The 19,732-nt window shown below is 53.8% G+C and overlaps 9 protein-coding genes and 1 non-coding gene across 10 annotated transcripts; 2 read left to right on the top strand and 8 right to left on the bottom strand.

Moving 5' to 3' along the window:
* Positions 1-33: 33 nt before the first annotated feature.
* LTS14_007792 (uncharacterized protein) lies at positions 34-928 on the bottom strand (the record flags this gene model as incomplete). Its single annotated transcript, XM_064840481.1, has 2 exons — positions 34-105; positions 182-928. The coding sequence occupies 2 exons, from the start codon at positions 926-928 to the stop codon at positions 34-36; spliced, it is 819 nt and encodes a 272-aa protein (XP_064691931.1).
* Positions 929-2,387: 1,459 nt separating this feature from the next.
* On the bottom strand, positions 2,388-3,815 carry LTS14_007791 (uncharacterized protein; the record flags this gene model as incomplete). The annotated part of the gene is made up of 2 exons (XM_064840480.1): positions 2,388-3,219; positions 3,304-3,815. The coding sequence occupies 2 exons, from the start codon at positions 3,813-3,815 to the stop codon at positions 2,388-2,390; spliced, it is 1,344 nt and encodes a 447-aa protein (XP_064691930.1).
* Positions 3,816-4,663: 848 nt separating this feature from the next.
* CCT3 (T-complex protein 1 subunit gamma) lies at positions 4,664-6,298 on the top strand (the record flags this gene model as incomplete). Its single annotated transcript, XM_064840479.1, has 1 exon — positions 4,664-6,298. The coding sequence occupies one exon, from the start codon at positions 4,664-4,666 to the stop codon at positions 6,296-6,298; it is 1,635 nt and encodes a 544-aa protein (XP_064691929.1).
* Positions 6,299-6,536: 238 nt separating this feature from the next.
* On the bottom strand, positions 6,537-9,818 carry LTS14_007789 (uncharacterized protein; the record flags this gene model as incomplete). The annotated part of the gene is made up of 2 exons (XM_064840478.1): positions 6,537-9,472; positions 9,530-9,818. The coding sequence occupies 2 exons, from the start codon at positions 9,816-9,818 to the stop codon at positions 6,537-6,539; spliced, it is 3,225 nt and encodes a 1,074-aa protein (XP_064691928.1).
* Positions 9,819-10,642: 824 nt separating this feature from the next.
* Positions 10,643-11,237, top strand: LTS14_007788 (uncharacterized protein; the record flags this gene model as incomplete). The annotated part of the gene is made up of 3 exons (XM_064840477.1): positions 10,643-10,699; positions 10,749-10,796; positions 10,851-11,237. The coding sequence occupies 3 exons, from the start codon at positions 10,643-10,645 to the stop codon at positions 11,235-11,237; spliced, it is 492 nt and encodes a 163-aa protein (XP_064691927.1).
* A 363-nt stretch (positions 11,238-11,600) lies between these two features.
* On the bottom strand, positions 11,601-11,700 carry LTS14_007787. The gene has a single exon. It is a non-coding gene; the product is annotated as a tRNA-Glu (tRNA).
* A 351-nt stretch (positions 11,701-12,051) lies between these two features.
* On the bottom strand, positions 12,052-13,921 carry LTS14_007786 (uncharacterized protein; the record flags this gene model as incomplete). Its single annotated transcript, XM_064840476.1, has 5 exons — positions 12,052-12,225; positions 12,291-12,953; positions 13,197-13,409; positions 13,474-13,753; positions 13,863-13,921. 5 exons carry the CDS (start codon positions 13,919-13,921, stop codon positions 12,052-12,054), a joined length of 1,389 nt encoding a protein of 462 aa, XP_064691926.1.
* Positions 13,922-14,237: 316 nt separating this feature from the next.
* Positions 14,238-14,876, bottom strand: LTS14_007785 (uncharacterized protein; the record flags this gene model as incomplete). Its single annotated transcript, XM_064840475.1, is given in 2 exon segments — positions 14,238-14,723; positions 14,736-14,876. 2 exon segments carry the CDS (start codon positions 14,874-14,876, stop codon positions 14,238-14,240), a joined length of 627 nt encoding a protein of 208 aa, XP_064691925.1.
* A 380-nt stretch (positions 14,877-15,256) lies between these two features.
* LTS14_007784 (uncharacterized protein) lies at positions 15,257-16,736 on the bottom strand (the record flags this gene model as incomplete). The annotated part of the gene is made up of 2 exons (XM_064840474.1): positions 15,257-15,929; positions 15,982-16,736. 2 exons carry the CDS (start codon positions 16,734-16,736, stop codon positions 15,257-15,259), a joined length of 1,428 nt encoding a protein of 475 aa, XP_064691924.1.
* A 2,033-nt stretch (positions 16,737-18,769) lies between these two features.
* On the bottom strand, positions 18,770-19,616 carry LTS14_007783 (uncharacterized protein; the record flags this gene model as incomplete). Its single annotated transcript, XM_064840473.1, has 2 exons — positions 18,770-19,126; positions 19,281-19,616. The coding sequence occupies 2 exons, from the start codon at positions 19,614-19,616 to the stop codon at positions 18,770-18,772; spliced, it is 693 nt and encodes a 230-aa protein (XP_064691923.1).
* Between the last annotated feature and the right edge of the window lie 116 nt (positions 19,617-19,732).

Below are 19,732 nucleotides of genomic sequence, written 5' to 3'. Positions count from 1 at the left end.
ATCGAAAGCCCGAACATATCCTCTCGTCAATCACTACCACTCAAAGGTCGTCCCATCCCAGGACTGGAATGTGCCGCCATGCTTCTCCCGGGTAGCATTATCGATCTATGCGGCAAATGAGTCAGCACCACCTCTCAACACGCTTTCGCACCATCCTGGTAAGGGTAAAAAAAGGACTCACTGTCTTCATCATCCCCTCAACACTCTGCTCAACAGTAAACACCGCCTTCTTCATCCCCGCCTTCCTCGCCCCCGCATTCCCCAGATCCGTCTGCACGAACCCGGGACTCATAGGAAAAGCAACGAGACCCGACGCCTCGTTCTCGTAATGCATCCGGCAGGTGAGGTAATGCAGCATAGCTTTACTCGCGCCGTATGCAGCGGCCGGATTCTGAACTTTCGCGAGTTCGGTCATGGAGCCTAGGCGTGAGGAGATCGGGACGAATTTTGGGGATTTGGTGGGGGAGGCAAAGAGGAGATGGTAGGTTGCTTGGAAGAGTGCTAGGGGGGAGAGGGCGTTGACTTCGAAGTGGGTGCGTAGTTCGCTGAGTGGGATGTTGGTTGTGGGACCGAACCATTGTTCTATTCCGGCATTCGCTATCACGACGTCCAGGTGGTTGATGTCGTAGCTTTGTCGTAGGGTGTCGACTGCTGTTTGGGGGTCCGAGTCGATGTTGCCGTCGATCTTGACGATGATGAGTCGGCTATTCTCTGCTTTTGGGAGGTTCCAGAGATCGTAGGCTTTGCTTGGATCCCGGACGGCGGCTATGAGGCAAGTGTTCGGTCGTGAGAGCAAGACACGTGAGAAGCCTAGGCCGAGACCACGGTTTGCACCTGTGACGAAATAGATCGTTTCTGATGTGGTGGGGAGGATAGCGTCCATGGGAGTGTCGGAGCTCTCGCTGTCGCTGTGCTCGGAGTGTGGCATCTTGCTGTAAAGGACGTGATCGTGTTGAATGTTGATAGGCTCAGTGAGATTTCTTCTTGTTATGCTTCTGGATAGCACCGATAGCGAATAGGGAGAGGATGCAAACACGAGATTATTGGGCTCGTAATAACAAGACTAGGAATATGCTATACTTATGCAGTGCTAACCCTGGGCGATCCCACCCAAGCTTTGGCCGCGATAAGCATGTACATAGCCATTGCGATCCTCGAAGGGAACAAACATACTTTCCCTCATAGTCAAGGCTTGCGTCAGCCCTCATCTCGTTGGTATCGGTGGTTAGGCTCATACCACAACTGCCCGCAGCGAAGCTTCGAGCTTGAACATACGACGAGGAACGGCCAGTCTTGTCGCCAAATCTCCAATCTCGTATGGGCCACGGCCAATGATTTGGAGCGGTAAGCGAAAGCGTACGCCAGCCACGCAGGATTTTGCGCGGAGCAGCTACACAGTGTGACTGCGCGATGATATCTGCTGCCCTGTGATACAACGATATGCGAGCGTGGCCTCAGCACGAGGATGATCGTCAGCGCCAGGCACCGAGAGCAGGATGCGCAATCAGCTGGCGTTGCAGCTGGGCTAAAGTCTGTCCAAAGTATGAGAAGATAGGCATAATAATCCTCCTATGCCCAAATCAGGTCAGGTCAATCAACGGAAACTGGTGGTCTGATGTGGTGTCTGTCGTGCAATTGACCGGATTAACTCCCATCAGCTCCCGCAGACAACGCAGTCGTTCTGTGGTCCCATCGTCCGTGATATCTCAAGGTGCCAAGTCCGCAACAAGCACCACATCCACGTAAATCGATGGGAAAGAAGCACGAAAGCCAAGTGAAGCCAAAGTGCGAATAGACTTCAAAGGCGTTCGGCACGAAGCTTTCGGCAAACAAAGGGGCTGCAGAAACTCTGGGGCCACGAAACCATAAAAGTGCATGAACCATCTTGCTCTCGTCCAGGAAATTCCCGGACCAAGTCAGCGAAATCTTGCGCTTATGACGGACATGTGGAATAGAGACGAGGATGCGTGCAGCGGATCTTTCGTGAGGTCATGGACGACCTTCCATCCATGCTGCCGAGACTAAACAGCCCTTCCTCTGCGAACACGGAACCTATAATGGTCTTCAGAAAAAATCCGGTCGAGTAGATTGACGAAGATTTCCGTCCGACCGCCAACGCAGCCGACCAGAGCAGATCGAAACCAACGTCAGCACTTACACAGTTCTCGGAAAAGTCATAGTACTTGTATCGTACTCTATATGGACAGGCACGTCTGCCCTCCAGCAAAAGGGTGAAATTTCCGCCCAAAAACCCCCCATAGCGCCTGCGCAAAAGACCGCAGCAGAAATCTCGCTCGACTCTCCGCGCCCAGTCCTCACTCATGACATCCCCCGGACCCCAGACCCGTCCATCCCATCCCTGAAACCCAAAGAAACATCCCGTCAAATCAGAGAACCAAACACCCCCCCAACGCAACCCCCGCCACCATCCCCAATCCTATGCCCAACCACCTCGACTCCCCCGCAACATGCCGCACACTCCCCCCCGCCGCACTCTTCCCCTTCTTCGTCGCCGACGCCACCGCAGAACTCGAACTCCCCGTCCCCGTCCCAAACCCGCCAAACCCCCCCGCCCCTCCACTCCCCGTCGCCGCCGCTCCAGTATCCGAGCTCGGACTGGCTGAAATGTAAAAGTTAGGCACGAAAGTGGTAAATGGCGCGGCGGAACTGTTGAAGCTCTGGGAGCCGGAGAAAGTGGTCGGGAGGGCGGGTTGCTGAGTATATGTCATCGGGTTGATATTGACCGCTGTGCTGTTGGGGGCGAGGACATTGTCCAGAATATGCAGGACTCCGTTTTTGATTAGGATATCCGAGGCGATGACCCGGGCGGAGTTGACGAAGTAGGAGTTGAAGGTGAAGGTTAGGGAGACGGAAGAATTGCCTCCGAGTAAAGTTGGGAGTTGGGTATTATTGATGAAATCCGCCGAGTACACGGGTCCGTTGGGGAGGATGTGGTAGCTGAGGATTTGGTTGAGGGTGGCGGGGGATAGGGTTTCGAGGGTTCCCGAGACGAGTTCCATGGCGATGTTGGCGGGGGCGAAGATGGTCAGGTCGTTGGTGGTGTTTAGGGTGGTCGCGAGGGAGAGGTTCGAGGGTTGCGAGTACACGGCGCCGAGGAAGGAGAGGATGGATTGGGCGGTGAAGGCTAGGTTGTATTGGTCGGCGGTGTAGACGAAGGGCATGGGGGGGATGGCGAAGGCGTCGATGATTTGGATGATGCTGGTTTTTGCGTCAGTAAAATGGATCTTCGGTGTGTGTTCTTGACAGTGTGTCTTCTGGCTCGGGCTGATGGCGATAACTCACCCTCCGTCGAACTCAACGTCTTGATCCACGACTGAACTCCTGGTGCTCAGCCCACTGGTGAAGACCAGCTGTGGTGGGTTGTTCCCCTGCAACACAGCACCTATCTTCTGCCCACCGGTCACAGCCGACCAATTCTGATTCCCAAGCGAAGTAGATAAGAACTGAAAACTGCCATTCTTATTCATACTCGACGTCGGATGGGCACCAGGCAGGACATGATAATTCAGAATATTCGTGATGTCGCCCTCGTAATCCTTATTGTTGAACGCTTGACCTAAGACATCTGTATACGGAACCCGAATGAAAGCGTGGTCGTTGGGCGCGATGAAGGTGAAAGGCTCGGGGGTGTTTTGGAGGTTCTTGAGGAAGTCCGGCATGTTTGTTGTAAGGAGCTGGTTGAGCTGGGTGAGGTTTGGGTGGTTGGCGAGGACGTCTGTGAGGGATGGGGCGGCGGAGACGAGGAGGGGTGCGGCCAGCGCGAGGAGCGCGGAGGCGCGTAGGAGATTGTGCATAGCGAGTGTGGTAATAGACAATGGCAGCGCAGAGGGGTAGACAGAATGGTATAGCAAGCAGTGCGCGCGAAGAGACGGGATCAGAAGGAAGTCGATAGGAAGAGTGATAAGCCACCTACCTATATCCATACCACTATAGATAGCCAGCACAGAGGCGACACTCGCCGCCCAGGCCCATGCAGAGGCGAGACGGGAGATCAATGTTTGGTTGCAGCAGCGAGCTGTGGGAGCAATCTAAGAAATCGGTTGGCTTTGGACGCCATACTCTGCGCACTGAGCACGCGGGGACCTCGTGGAGTGCCATTTTGGGAGGCAGGAGCGGGAAGCTTAACCGGAGTGAGACAGGCTCCAGACTCGATTCGGATTCGGAGGGGTCCAGGGATGCCAGGTACTTTGGGATGCTGACATGTGACTTGCTGTGTAGCTGTATAGTAGATAGTGGGATTGGTATGCAGTATGCAGGTGTGCGGTGGCCACGCAGGGCGATAGTGGTGGTGGCGTAGGTGAGATGCGGGTCGTGTTTGGCATGTGCTGTGAGTGTCTCGAAGCAGAAGACACGACAGGAAGAGGGCGCCGAAATTCCGTGGTGTGTGTGGCCTCAGGCAGGCCGTGCGGGCAAAAGCTCACGCGATGACCGACGCGACTTTTTGATTGATTGAAGCTTTGTGGGTTGAAGAGACAGGCACAGGGTAGACATAATATTGAGGAACAGGCACGACGAGCAGAACAACACACCCGCACAATTACAGTACCGCGCCCGGAATCAGCTACATCGCATACTGGACAGTAATAAGGACTCACTCCACTGCACCAGCGCCGCGAGCGCACACACACACACCACCGCCAACATGCAGGCACCGGTAATGGTAGTCAACACACAGGCGGGCGAACGCAAGACTGGCCGGCAAGCACAACTCTCCAACATCACCGCCGCCAAGACCGTCGCCGACATCATCCGATCATGTCTCGGGCCCAAAGCCATGCTGAAGATGCTCCTCGACCCCATGGGCGGCATCGTCCTGACCAACGACGGCCACGCCATCTTAAGAGAGATTGAAGTCGCCCACCCCGCAGCCAAGAGCATGATCGAGCTGGCACGAACACAAGATGAGGAGGTGGGGGATGGGACGACGACTGTCATCATCCTCGCCGGAGAAATCCTGGCCATGTCTCTCCCACAGCTGGAGCGCAACATCCACCCGGTCGTCATCATCTCCGCCTTCAAGCGAGCGCTGGCAGATGCTCTAGAGATCATACAAGACACCAGCATACCCGTCGACGTCAACGACACCGCCGTCATGCGCGACCTCATCTCCACCTCCATCGGCACAAAATTCACCTCCCGCTACAGCGACCTCATGTGCGATCTCGCCCTCACCGCCGTCCGCACCGTCTCCCACGACGCCGGCGGCGGCAAGAAAGAAGTTGACATCAAACGCTACGCCCGCGTGGAAAAAGTCCCTGGTGGCGAAATCGAAGACAGTCGCGTGCTCTCTGGCGTCATGCTCAACAAAGACATCACCCACCCCAAGATGCGACGTCGGATCGAGAATCCGAGGATAGTATTGTTGGACTGCACGCTCGAATACAAAAAGGGTGAATCCGCCACCAACATCGAAATCACGAAAGAAGAAGACTGGAACCGCATCCTGCAGATCGAAGAAGAGCAAGTGAAAGCCATGTGCGACGCCCTCATAGCCGTGAAACCGGACCTCATCATCACGGAAAAGGGCGTGTCGGATCTAGCCCAGCACTTCCTGATGAAACACGACATCACCGCCCTCCGCCGCGTGCGCAAAACCGACAATAACCGTGTGGCCCGCGCCACAGGCGCCACAATCGTCAACTCCGTTTTCGATTTGACGGAACGCGATGTAGGCACCCAATGTGGCTTATTCGAAATCGAGAAGATCGGGGATGAATACTTCACCTTCTTGACCGAGTGCAAGGAGCCCAAAGCATGTACCATCTTGCTTCGCGGGCCGAGTAAAGATATCCTGAACGAGATCGACCGGAATCTGCTGGATGCGATGAGTGTAGCCCGTAACGTCATTTTCCACCCCTATCTCTCCCCCGGCGGAGGAGCGACCGAAATGGCCGTTTCCGTCCGGCTGGCTCAGAAGGCCAAAGCGGTGGAGGGGGTGGCGCAGTGGCCTTATCGCGCTATAGCGGAGAGCATGGAGGTGATCCCGCGCACGCTTATTCAGAATGCGGGAGCCAGTCCGATCCGGTTGTTGACGTCTTTGCGGGCGAAGCATGCGGAAAACATGAAGGGGGTTTGTAGTTGGGGGATCGATGGGGAGCAAGGGAAGGTGGTGGATATGAGGGAGCTGGGGGTATTGGAGCCGCAGGCGATTAAGTTGCAGAGTGTGAAGACGGCGGTGGAGAGTGCTTGTTTGCTTTTGAGGGTGGATGATATTGTGGGGGCGAAGTCGGGTAAGGGGGGGAGTGGAGGTGGGGGTGGGGGTGGTGAGGATGAGTAGAGCTGTTGTGGTGGAGTGTTAAGGTAGTCATGGACGGCAGGCTTGTGTAAGAGCAGGCTTTGTCGGCGTTTTGAGGTGTGCTGGTGGACAACTTAGGTCGGCCTCCTGCTGGATGCTAGCAAGATGCATATATCTACCATGCGAGACATGATCCAAGCAGGCTCCTGTCACTGCTGACCTTTCCCGCCTGCGCATCGTCGATTCCATTTGCGTAGACATCCCTCTCGTGCCGAATGAATCATGCGTACTGTAGTCTCTCCGCCGTCCACCCGGGCCTCAAATATTCCGTTCCCGTGCCCGGCTCCAACGAATTGCCCACAACGCCCAAAACCTTCACGGCAACATCTACCCCCCCTCCTCCTCCGCCTCCCCCATCCTCTCCGCCTTGCGCCCAGACACTCAACCCGATGACATTATCACCATGATAATCTAGTATCCCCGGGAAAACAGGGAACTCGATCTGATTTCCTAGGTAGGGCAGGAATTTGCCGAACATATACCCATTCACATAAAGCTGGACTCGGACCGTGGCTTTTGCGGTGGGGACGGCGGTGAGGATGAAGGCTAGACTGGCATCTATGTCGGAGGGTATGTTCAGGGGCAAGGTGGTGAGGTAGAAGCGAGCTCCTGGGGAGGTGAGGGCTGTGGTGGGCGGTAGGGAAGGGGTCCAGGTTGTGCTGCTGCTGCTGCTGTTGGTGATGGGGCTGAAGCCGGGGAGGTGCCAGCCCAGGCGTTCGGCGTGGAGACCGCCTTCGTTGTACGGTCCTCGTAAGGGGTCGAGTGGGTGTTCGCCGCCGGCGTTGCCGGCTACGCGCCAGGAAGTGAAGGTTGGTGCTGCCGCGGCGTTGTTGTGGGGAGAGAGGAGTGTAGCGTTCAGGATGCCTCTCGGGTTGAGAACGCCCGTCGTTTCGTCATGACCCATGTGGTCTTGGATGATGAAGAGGACGTTCTCGCCGCTTACGCTGCTGTTGGTTGGGAAAGAAAGTGTGGCGTTCGTCTCGCTCAGCGTGACATTACCTAGACTTGAGCCGAGGAAGATTCCATTGAGCCATGCGGACCAGCCTGAGGATGTGCCGCCGATGATGTTCAGGAAGACGCCTGTAGCTTCTTGACCGGTGAAGCGACCCCGCCAGAGGATGTTCTGGGTGTGGAAGCCGTAGTCGTCTGCGTAGAGGACGGGGAGGGTGGCGGGTTTCCAGGCGTTCAGGGTGGTGGTGTTCTCCGCGGCGACCCAGGCTGGGCCGGAGTCGTTGTAGGATTGTAGGCGCTCTGGTAGGCCGTCGGCGGAGAGCCAGGATTTTAGGGCTGGTATGGAGGATTGGAGGGAGGCGATAGTGGTGTTGGGTGGTGTGAGTGAGCCGATCAGAGAGCCGTAGCGGGTGGGACGCATGGGTATGGATTTACCGTTCCACGTCACTGTCGTTGCGTTCTGCGGACCATGGTCCCATGAGCCATCTTGTGGCCAAGAGCCTCCCTGCTGCCAACCTGAGCCAGAAACTTGTGAGGCGAAGACTTCAAGCTCAGTCGCTTCGTCCGCACTGTAATCTCCAGTCAAACAGATCGTTCCGTCCACGACTTCTGCCGAGCGGACAAGATGCGGACCACGCACGAGAATCGTCTCATTCAATGGCACCAAAGGATTGGCCGAGAGCGTGGGTTGCCACATCGTATACGCCACGGAGCGATCAAGCAGAACAGCCATGACACCGTTATCGAATTGCAAGACCGTCATGCCAGCGTTCTGCGTGAAGCTGACAATCAGGCCCTCGCTAGCTTGATGAAAAGCCACGTTCGTACACCCATCGCAGCGAAATATACTCCCTTTCCTCGCGCCTTTGAGGTAGAACTCGCCGGACTCTCCTGTAGGGACCCAGAGCACGATCATGGGCCTAGCCTGGAGCGAGACCGTAAGCACCTCGGCGGTGGAGTAGATCAGCTTCTCATTTCCAAAGCCGAAATCTGCGACCAGGATCTTGGCTGCGCGACCATTGAGCGCGATGTCCGCGGCATATCTCGGCACTTGGAGCTGACCGACTGAAGTGTTCATGCTGAGCTTGAAGGTCTCGTACGAGGTGAGGGTCGTGTTGGTATGCTTGGCGACATAGAAGTGCGCACCAGTATCAACATTCTGCAAGGCCTGAACGAAGACATTCGCATTTCCAGTATAGTTTGTCGTACCATTACCTGCACGTTCGACCATAGTCAAATCCTTGGCCGATCGGACGAAGTAGCTCAGCAGCTTCGTCTCGGAGTACTTGTCTGTCAGCAGTCTGCTTTCCGAGATTGGTGCACTGTAATCGTAGCTTGTACCCACGATTGGGATCGGAAGACCACCCCAATTCGTGCCGCCGAAAAGCATGTAGATATTTTGTCCGGCTACTTTGTTGCCGATGTTGTTCCTGTAGAACACGTTCACCCAGTCGACGCCCGTGGTGTTTAGGCAGCCACCTTGTGGTCCGTTCCATGGGTTATAGCTGCCACCCTGGAATTCGGCAAGTATCGAGGGCTGCGTCGGAGCTGTTTGCTGGAAATTGGTGTAGTAGTCAAAAGTCGTAAAGTCTGGCGGGAAGCCGTTGACGCTTGTGCATTCTGCGAGGTTGCAGCTCCAGCAGCTTGGATAGTTGTCGAGGCCGTACAGATCAGTGTCACCACCAACTTTGTTGATATCATAGTCGAAGGACCAGGACTTGCTGCCGAGGTTTGGATTGTTATTGAGAAACGGTATATCAACTCCGGCGTCTCTGGTTGCCTTCTCGAGAAGCTCCATGTATGCAATCGCAGTCTCATTAGGTGTGCGCCTAGCTACATTAGCCCATTGCTCGCCATATTCGTTCTCGATCTGCTGCAACAAGACAGGTCCACCGTTCGTCACGGAATGCTCGGCGACCATCCTTGACACCGCATCCCAGTATGGCGTCCAGGCTTCGGTGTACTTTGTGCCATTGTCGCGCAACGACGCTCCATATTCGCCTGTCAAGAGCCAGCCTGGAAAGCCTCCCGCAGTGGTTTCGGCATTGATATATGGGCCAGGTCGGACGAGCATGTAGAGACCGAGCTCCTCCGCTAAGTCGAAGATGCGGGAGAAGTTGTGCGCACCGGTTTCGAAGTCCAGTTGCCCGGGAGCAGAGCTGTGGAAGCCCCAGTGTACATAGATTGAGAAGGCATTGAAGCCAGCTAGACATAGATGTGAGTCATATGGTCCAATCAGCTCCGAATTGTGGTTCTGCTTACCAGCCTTGATCTTCTCCATGATGTCTCGCCATAGCTCGGGCACAGGTATCCGCCAGTAATGAAACTCGCCACTCCAGAAGAACAAGCGTTCGCCATTGACCTTGAGTGAGTAGTGGTCCCACTGAACGACCTGATTGTAGCCATCGTCATGTAACGGCCATTGTTGCGCGAGGACGCCAAGTGCCTGTAGGGCTATTGCGAAGAGCGCGGTGAATTTCATGCTGGGAATGGGACAATGCACGGCTTGAGGCTGAGCAGCTTGAGACTCTTCGATAGGAAACGGGTTCATGTATGTACCTACATGAGGTCGTGGAGCTTACAGGGTTCTCCACTTCCGCGATCAAGACGACATGCGGAGGTGCCTACAGAGAATAGATCCTGGCGCGGTCGATGGAGGGTTTATAGTCCAAAGCATGGCCACCGCGACACAGCTGTATATATTCCCTTCTCGTGGCTAATTCTTCCGCCCGTCGAAGATCTTATGGCACGATTATGCATAAAGAAAGCGTCTTCACCTCAGGCTGTACATGAGTGGGGATCTGGCGATTTTGTTGCCGGAGGTTGATATACAGCGTGTCATCGCGGCTTGTGGAGGGATTCCTGCCGGTAAGTCTCTGGATGTGCTCGCATGTATTGCGTAAGTCCTGCTGACCGACCATGTTGATAGGAGTGTGATGTGGACGATTGTCAAGAGGAGATGCTTCGACAACATGAATGCACAGCGCACAGGCCAGGCGCCAGTAGCGAGTTCGTGGCCGTGATCTTTTCTTCTACAATTGTCACACCAAGCGCTCAAAATGGTCGACTCACACGTGATAAGAAGTCATTCCCTCGTAGTCGAATCAGAGATGGAAGACAATATAGCAGAGCAGCATGGTCCGGCGTGTCTGTGAACTCGTCTCGAGCATGCAGGATTCTAGGCCGAGGTGCTGAGATTCAGCCTTTCCTCATGTTCGTAGGTTCAGGATGGTAGGGCGATACATACATCTCTTCTGCATCTGTCCTTCAGAAAACACTGCCTCATTACCAGCTCTGCGGATAAACACAATGATTTTGTCCATCTTCTACTGACTGCCCACTCGAAGAATCCTCTACAACGCCCGCTTGACTACCATGGCACCAGAACGGGCAACTGCATCATGCTTCTGCGGTGCTGTCAAACTTGAATTCGTACGCATACTTCCTTATGCCTTAATTGAACCCAGCTGACCCCGACCAGCCCGTCGAAGGGGTAGATCTCGTAGATACGTTCATTTGCAATTGCACAGTATGACTTAGATCTGAAAGGACAACGATTGATCAACACTGACTATTGTCGAAGGACTGCCGCACCATCACTGCGTCGATGTTCGCCTCAAACTTCATCATCAAGAACAGCAGCCTGAAGCATCTCAGCGGCGAAGACAAACTCACGAAATTCGCTCAAAGCCAGACCATTGCCACTGGCAGTACCATGGAGAACTCCTTCTGCTCTGTCTGTGGGACCCTGATGTATCGTCGTAGCTCTGGCTTTCCCACCAATTCAGTCCTGAGGATCGGGACCGTCGACGACTTTAACCTTCATGACACGAAGCTGAAGCCCAGGATTGAGCAGTTCACTAAGGATCGGGTGGGTTGGTTCCATGGTGGCGAGGGCGTGAAGCAGGTTGAAGGAAACTATTATACAGGAGGGAAGGAGTGGAAGGATACAGGGAAACATAAGATGTAACCAGGTATGTGCCTAAAGCTGATGTAGAGCGTTGTCATTGTCTCTGCCCATGCTTTAACACCATAAAACCAACATTTTTCTAGAAGAAATAATGGATTCCCCTTCGAGAGCCATCATGATCCGTATGCTCGGACTCTTTGCAGCTATTACGAACGTATCCATCAACGAGCAAAATCATCACAGCGTTTGTGAATCGTGGATCATAACTTCATTAAGCGAAAAGGACTAGAAGCATCAGTGTCGCGCGCAAAAGCGTTAGCGCGCCTTATCGAGTAGACATCCCATCTGTAAACAGAAGACAGAATGCTAGCAAAAGATGTCCTCGGACGCCAAGGATACCTCCTACAGCCCGGGCAAAAAATCTTCCGGTGCGGGGAATTGAACCCCGGCCTCCTCGGGCCATGCTAGACCAATCGAATGATCATGTGAGAGCGAGAAATCCTAGCCACTAGACCACACCGGAGATGTGACCACTAAAAGTCTTGTAGCATACTATAGCTAAATTTTTGTCCGCCGCTGTATCACCACAGTTATGCCGAGCCCAACTTCGAGGCCGGTGCCAACGTGTTGGCGTATTTCTGCATGTTGACTGCCGGCTAACAAGGTCAAGCAATCCATGAGCGAGTGGACTTACACTTGCGACCATAAGAAAACCATCCGTTTCCACGGAATGCTTGCCAGCGATGATAAAGGAAAAAGCATATCCCCGTGATCATCAGATGCAGCACGGAAGGATTCAACTTATGTACGCGGTCGAACCAGGCCTCTTCCGCTTGAATAGTTCTCACCCATCAGGAATCTTTGTAGTTAAGATTTATTCGCACACATAGCTGGACCAATCGTTCAGATCACCTTGCACATATCGCGTAGTGGCAGGCCATGGACACAATTTCCTCGTCCGATCACTTCCATCAGGCGGGTTTGTGCTCAATACATGATTCGGCTTCTGCCCACGCTCGACCCAGTTGATTAGTGCGGCGACGGTGTGCTGAGAAGTCGGGGATAGTTAGTATTTGTTCTCGTCTCGCGAGGACTGAGACAGGAGCCACTTACATATGTCGCCGGCACGCTCGGATGATACCTGGCCGCACCGCAATGTCCTCCACCCGGCACCATGAATAGGTTTAGGAAAGACGATACATCGCCGTTGTGAAAGTTCTCAACCTGCTCGAGATGCTCGATGGGCCAGGTAGCGGCATTCAAAGGGTCAGTCCAGCCTTGTGTCACGATCATCTTGCCACTACGGTTGCGAAAGCTAGTCAGATCTGGACTGATCTCGTCGATGTACGAGCCGGCTTTGGCATCGAGTGTGGTGACGTCAGAAGCCCAGTTGAAGTTGCTACTGTTGTACGACAGGTCATTGTAGACGAGGTTCTGCAAAATGGGGATGCTGAAAGCATCTGCCAGGACGCCTTCCTGGAGTAGCCATTGGTTTTCGCTGCCCAGGCAGAAGCCGGGGTATAGCTGTGAGCCATTGTCTGAACGAACGGGTCCTTGATAGATTGTTTTGAATACTGCGATTTGAGCGGGTGTGAGGCATGTGACGCTGCCATTGGAAGGGTTGCCGTACGTGCTCTGACAGACCAGGCTCTCGATGTCGAAGTTGCATCTGAGTGGGTCTTCGATCAAGCCGTCTTTGACCCCGTCCAATGTGTCGCAAGCAGCCACCACTGCGTTGTTGGTGAAGTTGAGGACGGCTTGGGAAAGCTTCGTGGTCTGGCCACACGAGTCAGTCAATCATCATCCAAAGAAGTGACATAATGCTCGACTCGCGTTTGTTTGCTGAGCATTCCAAAGGAAGTTCAAAGCTTAGTGACTGTACCAGTTCCCAGGACTACCAGCATAGATACTATCGAAGAGCTCCAGATGAAGCTGGGCGAGAGCAAAGCCTTGCGCGCCACCGGTCGAGCAGCCATCATAGTACGCATACCGGGCCGGTTGACTGTAGTAAGCAGCCACCATCGCTTTTGCAGCTGGAGTAAAGAGACTGATAGCATTGTGGATCCAAGCCGTGACTTGAGCTGGATCGTGCAGATATGGGAGATAGGTTTCCGCCGCACCGCCTCCTGCATTGTTGTCTGATGCGAGATGGCCGGCATTACCTCCGGCGACCGCTAGGCCGTAGCCGGAGTTTAGCTGGGTCATCATACTGGCATAGTCGATCACGCCGGCCTGGCAAGATGCCATTTGTTAACTTGAAGGGATCAGGATTTGGCTATAATGAGTCTGTTCGTACCATTCCACCATTGCCCACAGCCATGAACCGGCGTTCGTACTGAAGCACATCTGGCAGCCACAGAGCGAAGATCAGGCTGTCGTTGCCAGTTCCGTATGATACTTTCGGGTATACCTGACAGAATGAGACATTATTCAGAACGCCAGAGTCGTTCAGGCCGTGGATTTGGTAGTAAGTAAAGCATTGAGCACGGTAGCGTTGTAGCTGTTCAGCTTCACACCAGCAGCAAAAGCCGAACAGCTTGGTGTCTGCTGTAGGAGGACGATAGCGTTTGCTAGACCTGTGGACGCGAGTGAAGTGAGAACGAATGACTTCATGGATGCGAATGCTTCCTAGACGGACACCTACCTCATGAACAGCGGCTATCTGCCTCTATCAGGAGTGCGTACTCTCGATAGACACCATGTTTGACTGCCGAAACCCCGTTCGAGAGGAGACCGACGTTCATCCTTGGTGGCTAGCATGACTCGTGATTGATCTGACAATTCCATGTTCGTTTCTTCGTGACGTCTGAGCGATCCCGCAGTGAGCGGAGACCGATGTGGAGTTTGCAGGTGGGCAGCCGATGTATGCATAAATGACTTCGGTCAGGGATCTGCATAAATCAACAGAGGTGTCTTCGCATGAGATCACATATCAAGGACGGTATTTCACTACTGCTACCTTAGCAGCGACCGTAGATCTGATCGTCTGCAATCGGGACCGATACCACTCGACGATCTATGATATCCACGCCAGTCGTGCTTGATTGCGTATACTTACATCTAACGTTGCGAAGGTAGAGTATGCGGTGAATACTGACTTGGCTTCCGCGAACCCCTTGCTAATCGCTGCTCGATCTGCTGCCCTGTTTGTCCATAGGTCACATAGCCACCAGCCGGCTCACCCCCATTGCCCAAATAGCCCATCCATTCTTGTGTCAACTGCATAACAGGCTCCTCGACCTGCTGTTGCTGATACAAGCTCTGAATATCATCGTAGCAGTGCATGAGCTCAGTATCCACTGCGAGGCGAGGGGGCGGTGGGGCGGTGCCCCCGTAGCGGCTCGCCTCTGCTTGTGGCGCCATTTGGTGCTGTTGCTGTTGCTGCTGTTGTTGATTCTGCCAGAAGGCGATGTGATTCGGGTTCGACAGATGCTGCTGTGAAAATGCCTGTCGTTGCGGTGGTAAGGCCGTGGCTGCACTGACTGGGCTCTCACTGCTGACAACAGGGCTGTCTGTCATGGTAGAGTGCTGTCGATGCGATGCCGACTGTAGACTTACAAGATCGGCCAACACGGCATCTCCAAGTCGGTCAAAGACTTCATGACAATGGCGTTGAGTGTCCCACCGTTCCGACACTGCCACTAAGATATTCGAGCATGCTCTTGTCATCCCCACGACCTCCATCGGATCCAGCTCCATTCCGAGTGGCCACGAAGCGTCATCTGTATCCTGCTGTATGCTGCGCAATTGACAACTAACTGTACATGGTTAGCACAAATCGCTGCTTGCGCGTCATCAGAGACCGACTAGTATAGATATATGATAGACCGGCCAAGAAGACCGAATGCAACGTGATCCAACTGTAGTTGATCAGACGGCTTCTGTGCAGGGAAGCATAAAAGTTGATCGCGTGGCCAGCGGAGTCGTACATGAGCTGTAGTGCATGCCTGTCATATGGCATCTCGGCCAGCAAAGGACAAGGTCGCCAGATCGTGAGCTTAGCGTTCGCATAAAGGCATTCGAACCATCTGGTTGTACTTAGTGAACGACAGCGTGGTTCATTGCGTAACGACCGATACTCACAAGGGTGACGAGTAGCAAGACTGCGGGCTGTCGTCCGACAGCTCTATATCTGGGAGTTCCAGCTGTTTCAAGCTGCTATACCAAATGTCGAGCTCGTTGGCAAGCTCATCGCGTATGCGCAGCGCATCGTCCATCGATACCTCTGCTGGCCTCTTCCGATGTAAGATTGGCAGAAGCTTACCGCAGAACAGTCGATACTCGATGATCTTCCTGAAGATCTCGATTCGCGCCACGTCCGTCAAATGTGAGCCTCGCCTCTTTTTGAGCAGCCTGTCCACACCCGTCGATGGTAATTCCGTGTCGATGTCGCTGTCCAGGAGTCCCGAGGGTCGTCCAAGTATGCTGCTTGTAATCCTGTCCATGGCGATGACACACCAGAAGCAATTACGGCCCAGTTCCTGCTGTCGATAGATTTGCAGCTGCACAGCATCTGATTCGCCCAAAGGCCTGACCGAGAACGAAGACTCACGATGCAAGCCAAGCTCGATGGCCATACGCAGAGCGATACCCACTGTTTGCCACATACTGGCACTGTCATCTCTAATACCACTGGTTGTCCGCCAAATGGATATGAGCAACAGGCATTGCAGGGTCTCGATCGTATTGTGTATCATGACAGACTCCAACTCTACAAAAGCACGAGTCTGATGAGTTTCAGCGCCGGGTATACTACAAGCATGATCAACACGATTCTCTCACTAAGGAACGCGATCTTACGTACCTTTGCCAATCGGTCGTGGGGATGTGTACACTAGCTATTGCAAGGACCATATTGAGGACGAAGACTTCGTGAGAGGATGCACGCGTCTCATAGTAGCCTTCCTGGGTGTAGACCCGTCCCAAGGCGTCGAAAAGGGCGTGTGGGTCCAGGCATGGGTATGCTATGTGGATATCCTCAAAGAATGCAGTGACCAGTCCATGTGCAAGCTGCTGCGTTGGCAAGTCGGCATACTTGCGTGATGCACGTTGTGTCGGCGCTCTGGACTGATTGACATCCTGATCTCTGGTGGTCGGTACGGTCTTGACGCGTGTGGCTGGCGCACTCGGTATCGATGTGTGAACCTTGGATGCCACGAGGCTTGCAAACAGTATGCCGCTCGCAGAGCCCAGGTAAGGACGACGCTCGCCAGCTGTGCTAACCGCTAGGTAGGATAGTTCATCGACGGCATCCGCGTTCGTCGTTCGCGCTTTCGTTAGATTGCTAGCATTGACAGCAGCAAGAGCCTTCGATACTTTGCCGTCGCCTGGGGTGCCGACTCTGATCCTGCTGAGCTCGTCTGCTAGGCTCTTATTCCGTGCTTCGGCTTGCCGTATGCGCTTCTCCAGGCGTTCGACGTGATCAGCAGTGAACCGTCGTTCTTTGGTGCGGTCCGTGTAGACACAGCCGACGCCAGCGCGCTCGCAGGACCCGCAAGGTTGAAGCTTGTCGCATTTACCTTTGCGACGGTAGCATCTATCGCAGTTCGATATTTGCATGTCTGCGCTTGGCTCGCGCGATTAGTCGCCTTCGGGACCGGCTCCCACAAGGCGACGGCGGAAAGTGGTGGTGAAGTCTATGGTCGTAGGTCGCCGAAGCCGATGAGTCGTGGAGGCGCAAATTCTGAGATTTTTGGAGTCGAGTGAATGGAAGGAGAACAATGGTCCAGACTACGTCCAACAGCATCGCGCTACTACGCTCTCAAGATAGATATGCCTAGAAGTGGCCCATGTGAACAGGTACTTCATCATCATTCATGAACAGCCGTCACCAGTTATTCCGGGAATCAAGGCTCCACGCCGATTAAGTAACCTTCGCCGCATAGCAGGCATGAAACTCTCGAGTCAGCAGCAGGCGCCTCGACAAGAACGCAGCAGGGAAGGGACAGGCTAACGTAGATAGGCTACGCGACAACCCAGCGGCCCGGTGGGTGCGACTGTGACTGTGCGAGCACAACTCGTACAGTACATTATCATCGAACATGGTGGTGGAGGGATATGCTGCAGGGATAGATGGTCACATCCGTCAGCTGCTTGGTCGGAGATTTCTTGGTCCTCGGGACAAGGCGGTGGTGGGCCCGTGATTTGTCCACAAGAGTGCTGCCGAGCACATATCTGCCTCAATGACAAGAGCCCTTCTTGTCGTGCTTCTCATGGAGTGGTGGGTCAGGATCGATTAGCAGACTGAGGACTGTCCACTCATGGGATTCAACACATTATTGCTTGAGCACGCATGTCAATGGCCACGAATAGACAAGATGTGGTCATTGTTCCATAAGCGCAGGACTGAAGACAGCCGTTTCAGCCTATCGGCTCCAGACCTGAGACTTCAGGATAGGCTTTGTGGTCAGCCTTGGCATAGGATTTGCAGACAGGCTATCGATGCATCAGGGGTGGGTCGAGGGTTCGACCTTCGAAGTCGAGGTGATCGGCGATGCTGCATGTAGACGAACGCACTTTCCGAAGCGAGATCGTTCATGATTGATCAAAGCATATGTAGAAGACCTGCTTTGGGAATGAAGATGCATCCGCGGAGGAATTCATAACTCGCTGCGGGAAATCCATGGCTAGAGGGCGTAGCCGCCACGACGGTCACGTGCGCCAAAGACTGCTCTTGGGAATCACGACACAAGCAGTACTTCACCATTCCCAAGGTTGACCATGTGAAGGGAGTGTTATCGCCATGAAGCGCGTGTCATCAAGTCATGCACTGCTTTCGCAAGAAAGTGTGTTTTTACGGACCTGCCACTCAACAGATCTCGAACACGTGACTTTCGACAGCAAGTCGCAAGAAACGGCAGCTGTAGCCTCAATGGACCTCCCGTGGGCATTTGCACAATAAACAAAGCTTCTAATTACCATCATACTGTATCTGTCCATCCTTGCCGCACAACGACCCTCGCCCGACCCGAGAGAGAGCCTGACAAAATTTGCACTCCACCCTGTCCCGACCCGATCCAGGATCTGCGGTTGTATCAAAATGCCTACCTATATCATGTGACTACCGCAGGGAAGTGAAAGGGCTAAACTTTGGCTATCAGGAACAGGTAAGGTGGAAGACCGGCCCTGGAATACCGAGTTGACTACTGTCTTAGAACTTGTGGCTTATGTGCGATATGAGCATCGAAATCTGTGGCGTATGCTGGTAATCAGGATGGTGTGTGGTGTATGGTGTATGCAAGCACATTGGACTCGACAACCTGATGCTGATCAACATGTTACGTTGAATCAAATTGAGCAGCTTTGACCATACCCAATCAACTATACCACCACTTGAACATCGAGCAGGCATCGCTTGCCATCAATCCCCGCAAAACGATGGTAACAATGGCAAAGGACAGATCGCACCGGCGATAACCCCACAAGTGCCACACCACACCATCCCTCATCGCAACTTCGCATCGCAATTCTGTATCTCGTGTGTATGATACGCACACCTATCAGCCAAGAACGGCACTCTCTCAGGCCTCCGACCCTGGCAGAAAGCGAAGTGGACCTTGGCTAGATCAGAGAGAAATTCGGCATTCACGTCCTCACTCAGATCGGTCCTCTGAAGCCAGGACGAATCGCCACACCAAGCGTAGACATCGCACCATAACCTCCTTAGTGCTGATACCTCGGAGGTAATGCTCGTAGACTGCGTTTGTGATGTCTACGTTGAAGGAATGAGTGCTCAGGAGCGTGGAGATGAAAGTGTCGATGATGATGTTTTGGAAGCTTGTGTCGAGAAGTTTGTCACCCAGTGTATAAGCTTGCACCAGGAAAGGGTAGTCTTTGCTTGTTAGGCTTCCAGAACCAGGACTGAAGATCATGCGAGTGTATAGCCAGTGAGAGTACATCCGGAAGGCCTCAGGCTGGTCATCGGGGAGTGGAATTGTTCTTGTCGAAGCCTGTGAACGATGTTTAGCCATTATGGCTGAGACCAAGATTTCAGATGCTGCATACTTCCTTCCACTCTGACGCTAACGCTTTGCGCACGAAGTCTTACGCATTCGTGATGAGGTTTTCGTGAACGCTAAATGTGGTGACTTTGTCCTTACCAACCTCGAACTTGACCGTTTCAAGCAAAAGTCCGTCGAATGATGGAGCTAGTGGTATGCGTCGTACTTCATGCGGAAATGGGAGCCGCGCGTACTTGATGCCGAAGCCTAAGTCGCCGAAGGCTGGAGGAGCTGAAGTCGACCAGGTGGCGCATGTGATGGGAGGGACCTTGCCAGGTTGGTATGCCCGCAAGCGCACCTCTTCGAATGACGACGTGATCCAGGGTCGAACAGCGGTGATGGAGGCGAATAGCGCAATGCTACCCCCTGGAGGAGGTGAGAGTGACTCAGGCTCGCTATGTGGGTTGAAGTTGTCGTAGTTGTGGCCATTTGTCGACATTGTCGTCCTTGATTGTTCTGTTCAGTACGCTAGTGCCTCTATACTGCGATCTCCAGCAGCCAGGTTTGCCAGACAGAGTGGGCTCGCATTGGAATGTATGGTGTAGCTACGCGAGG

Source organism: Recurvomyces mirabilis (genome assembly GCF_035927965.1).
Source record: "Recurvomyces mirabilis strain CCFEE 5264 chromosome Unknown scaffold_22, whole genome shotgun sequence".
Taxonomy (NCBI): Eukaryota; Fungi; Ascomycota; class Dothideomycetes; order Mycosphaerellales; family Teratosphaeriaceae; genus Recurvomyces; species Recurvomyces mirabilis.
Note: the sequence above shows the minus strand (reverse complement) of the source record. Positions and strands in the feature narration are given on the sequence as shown.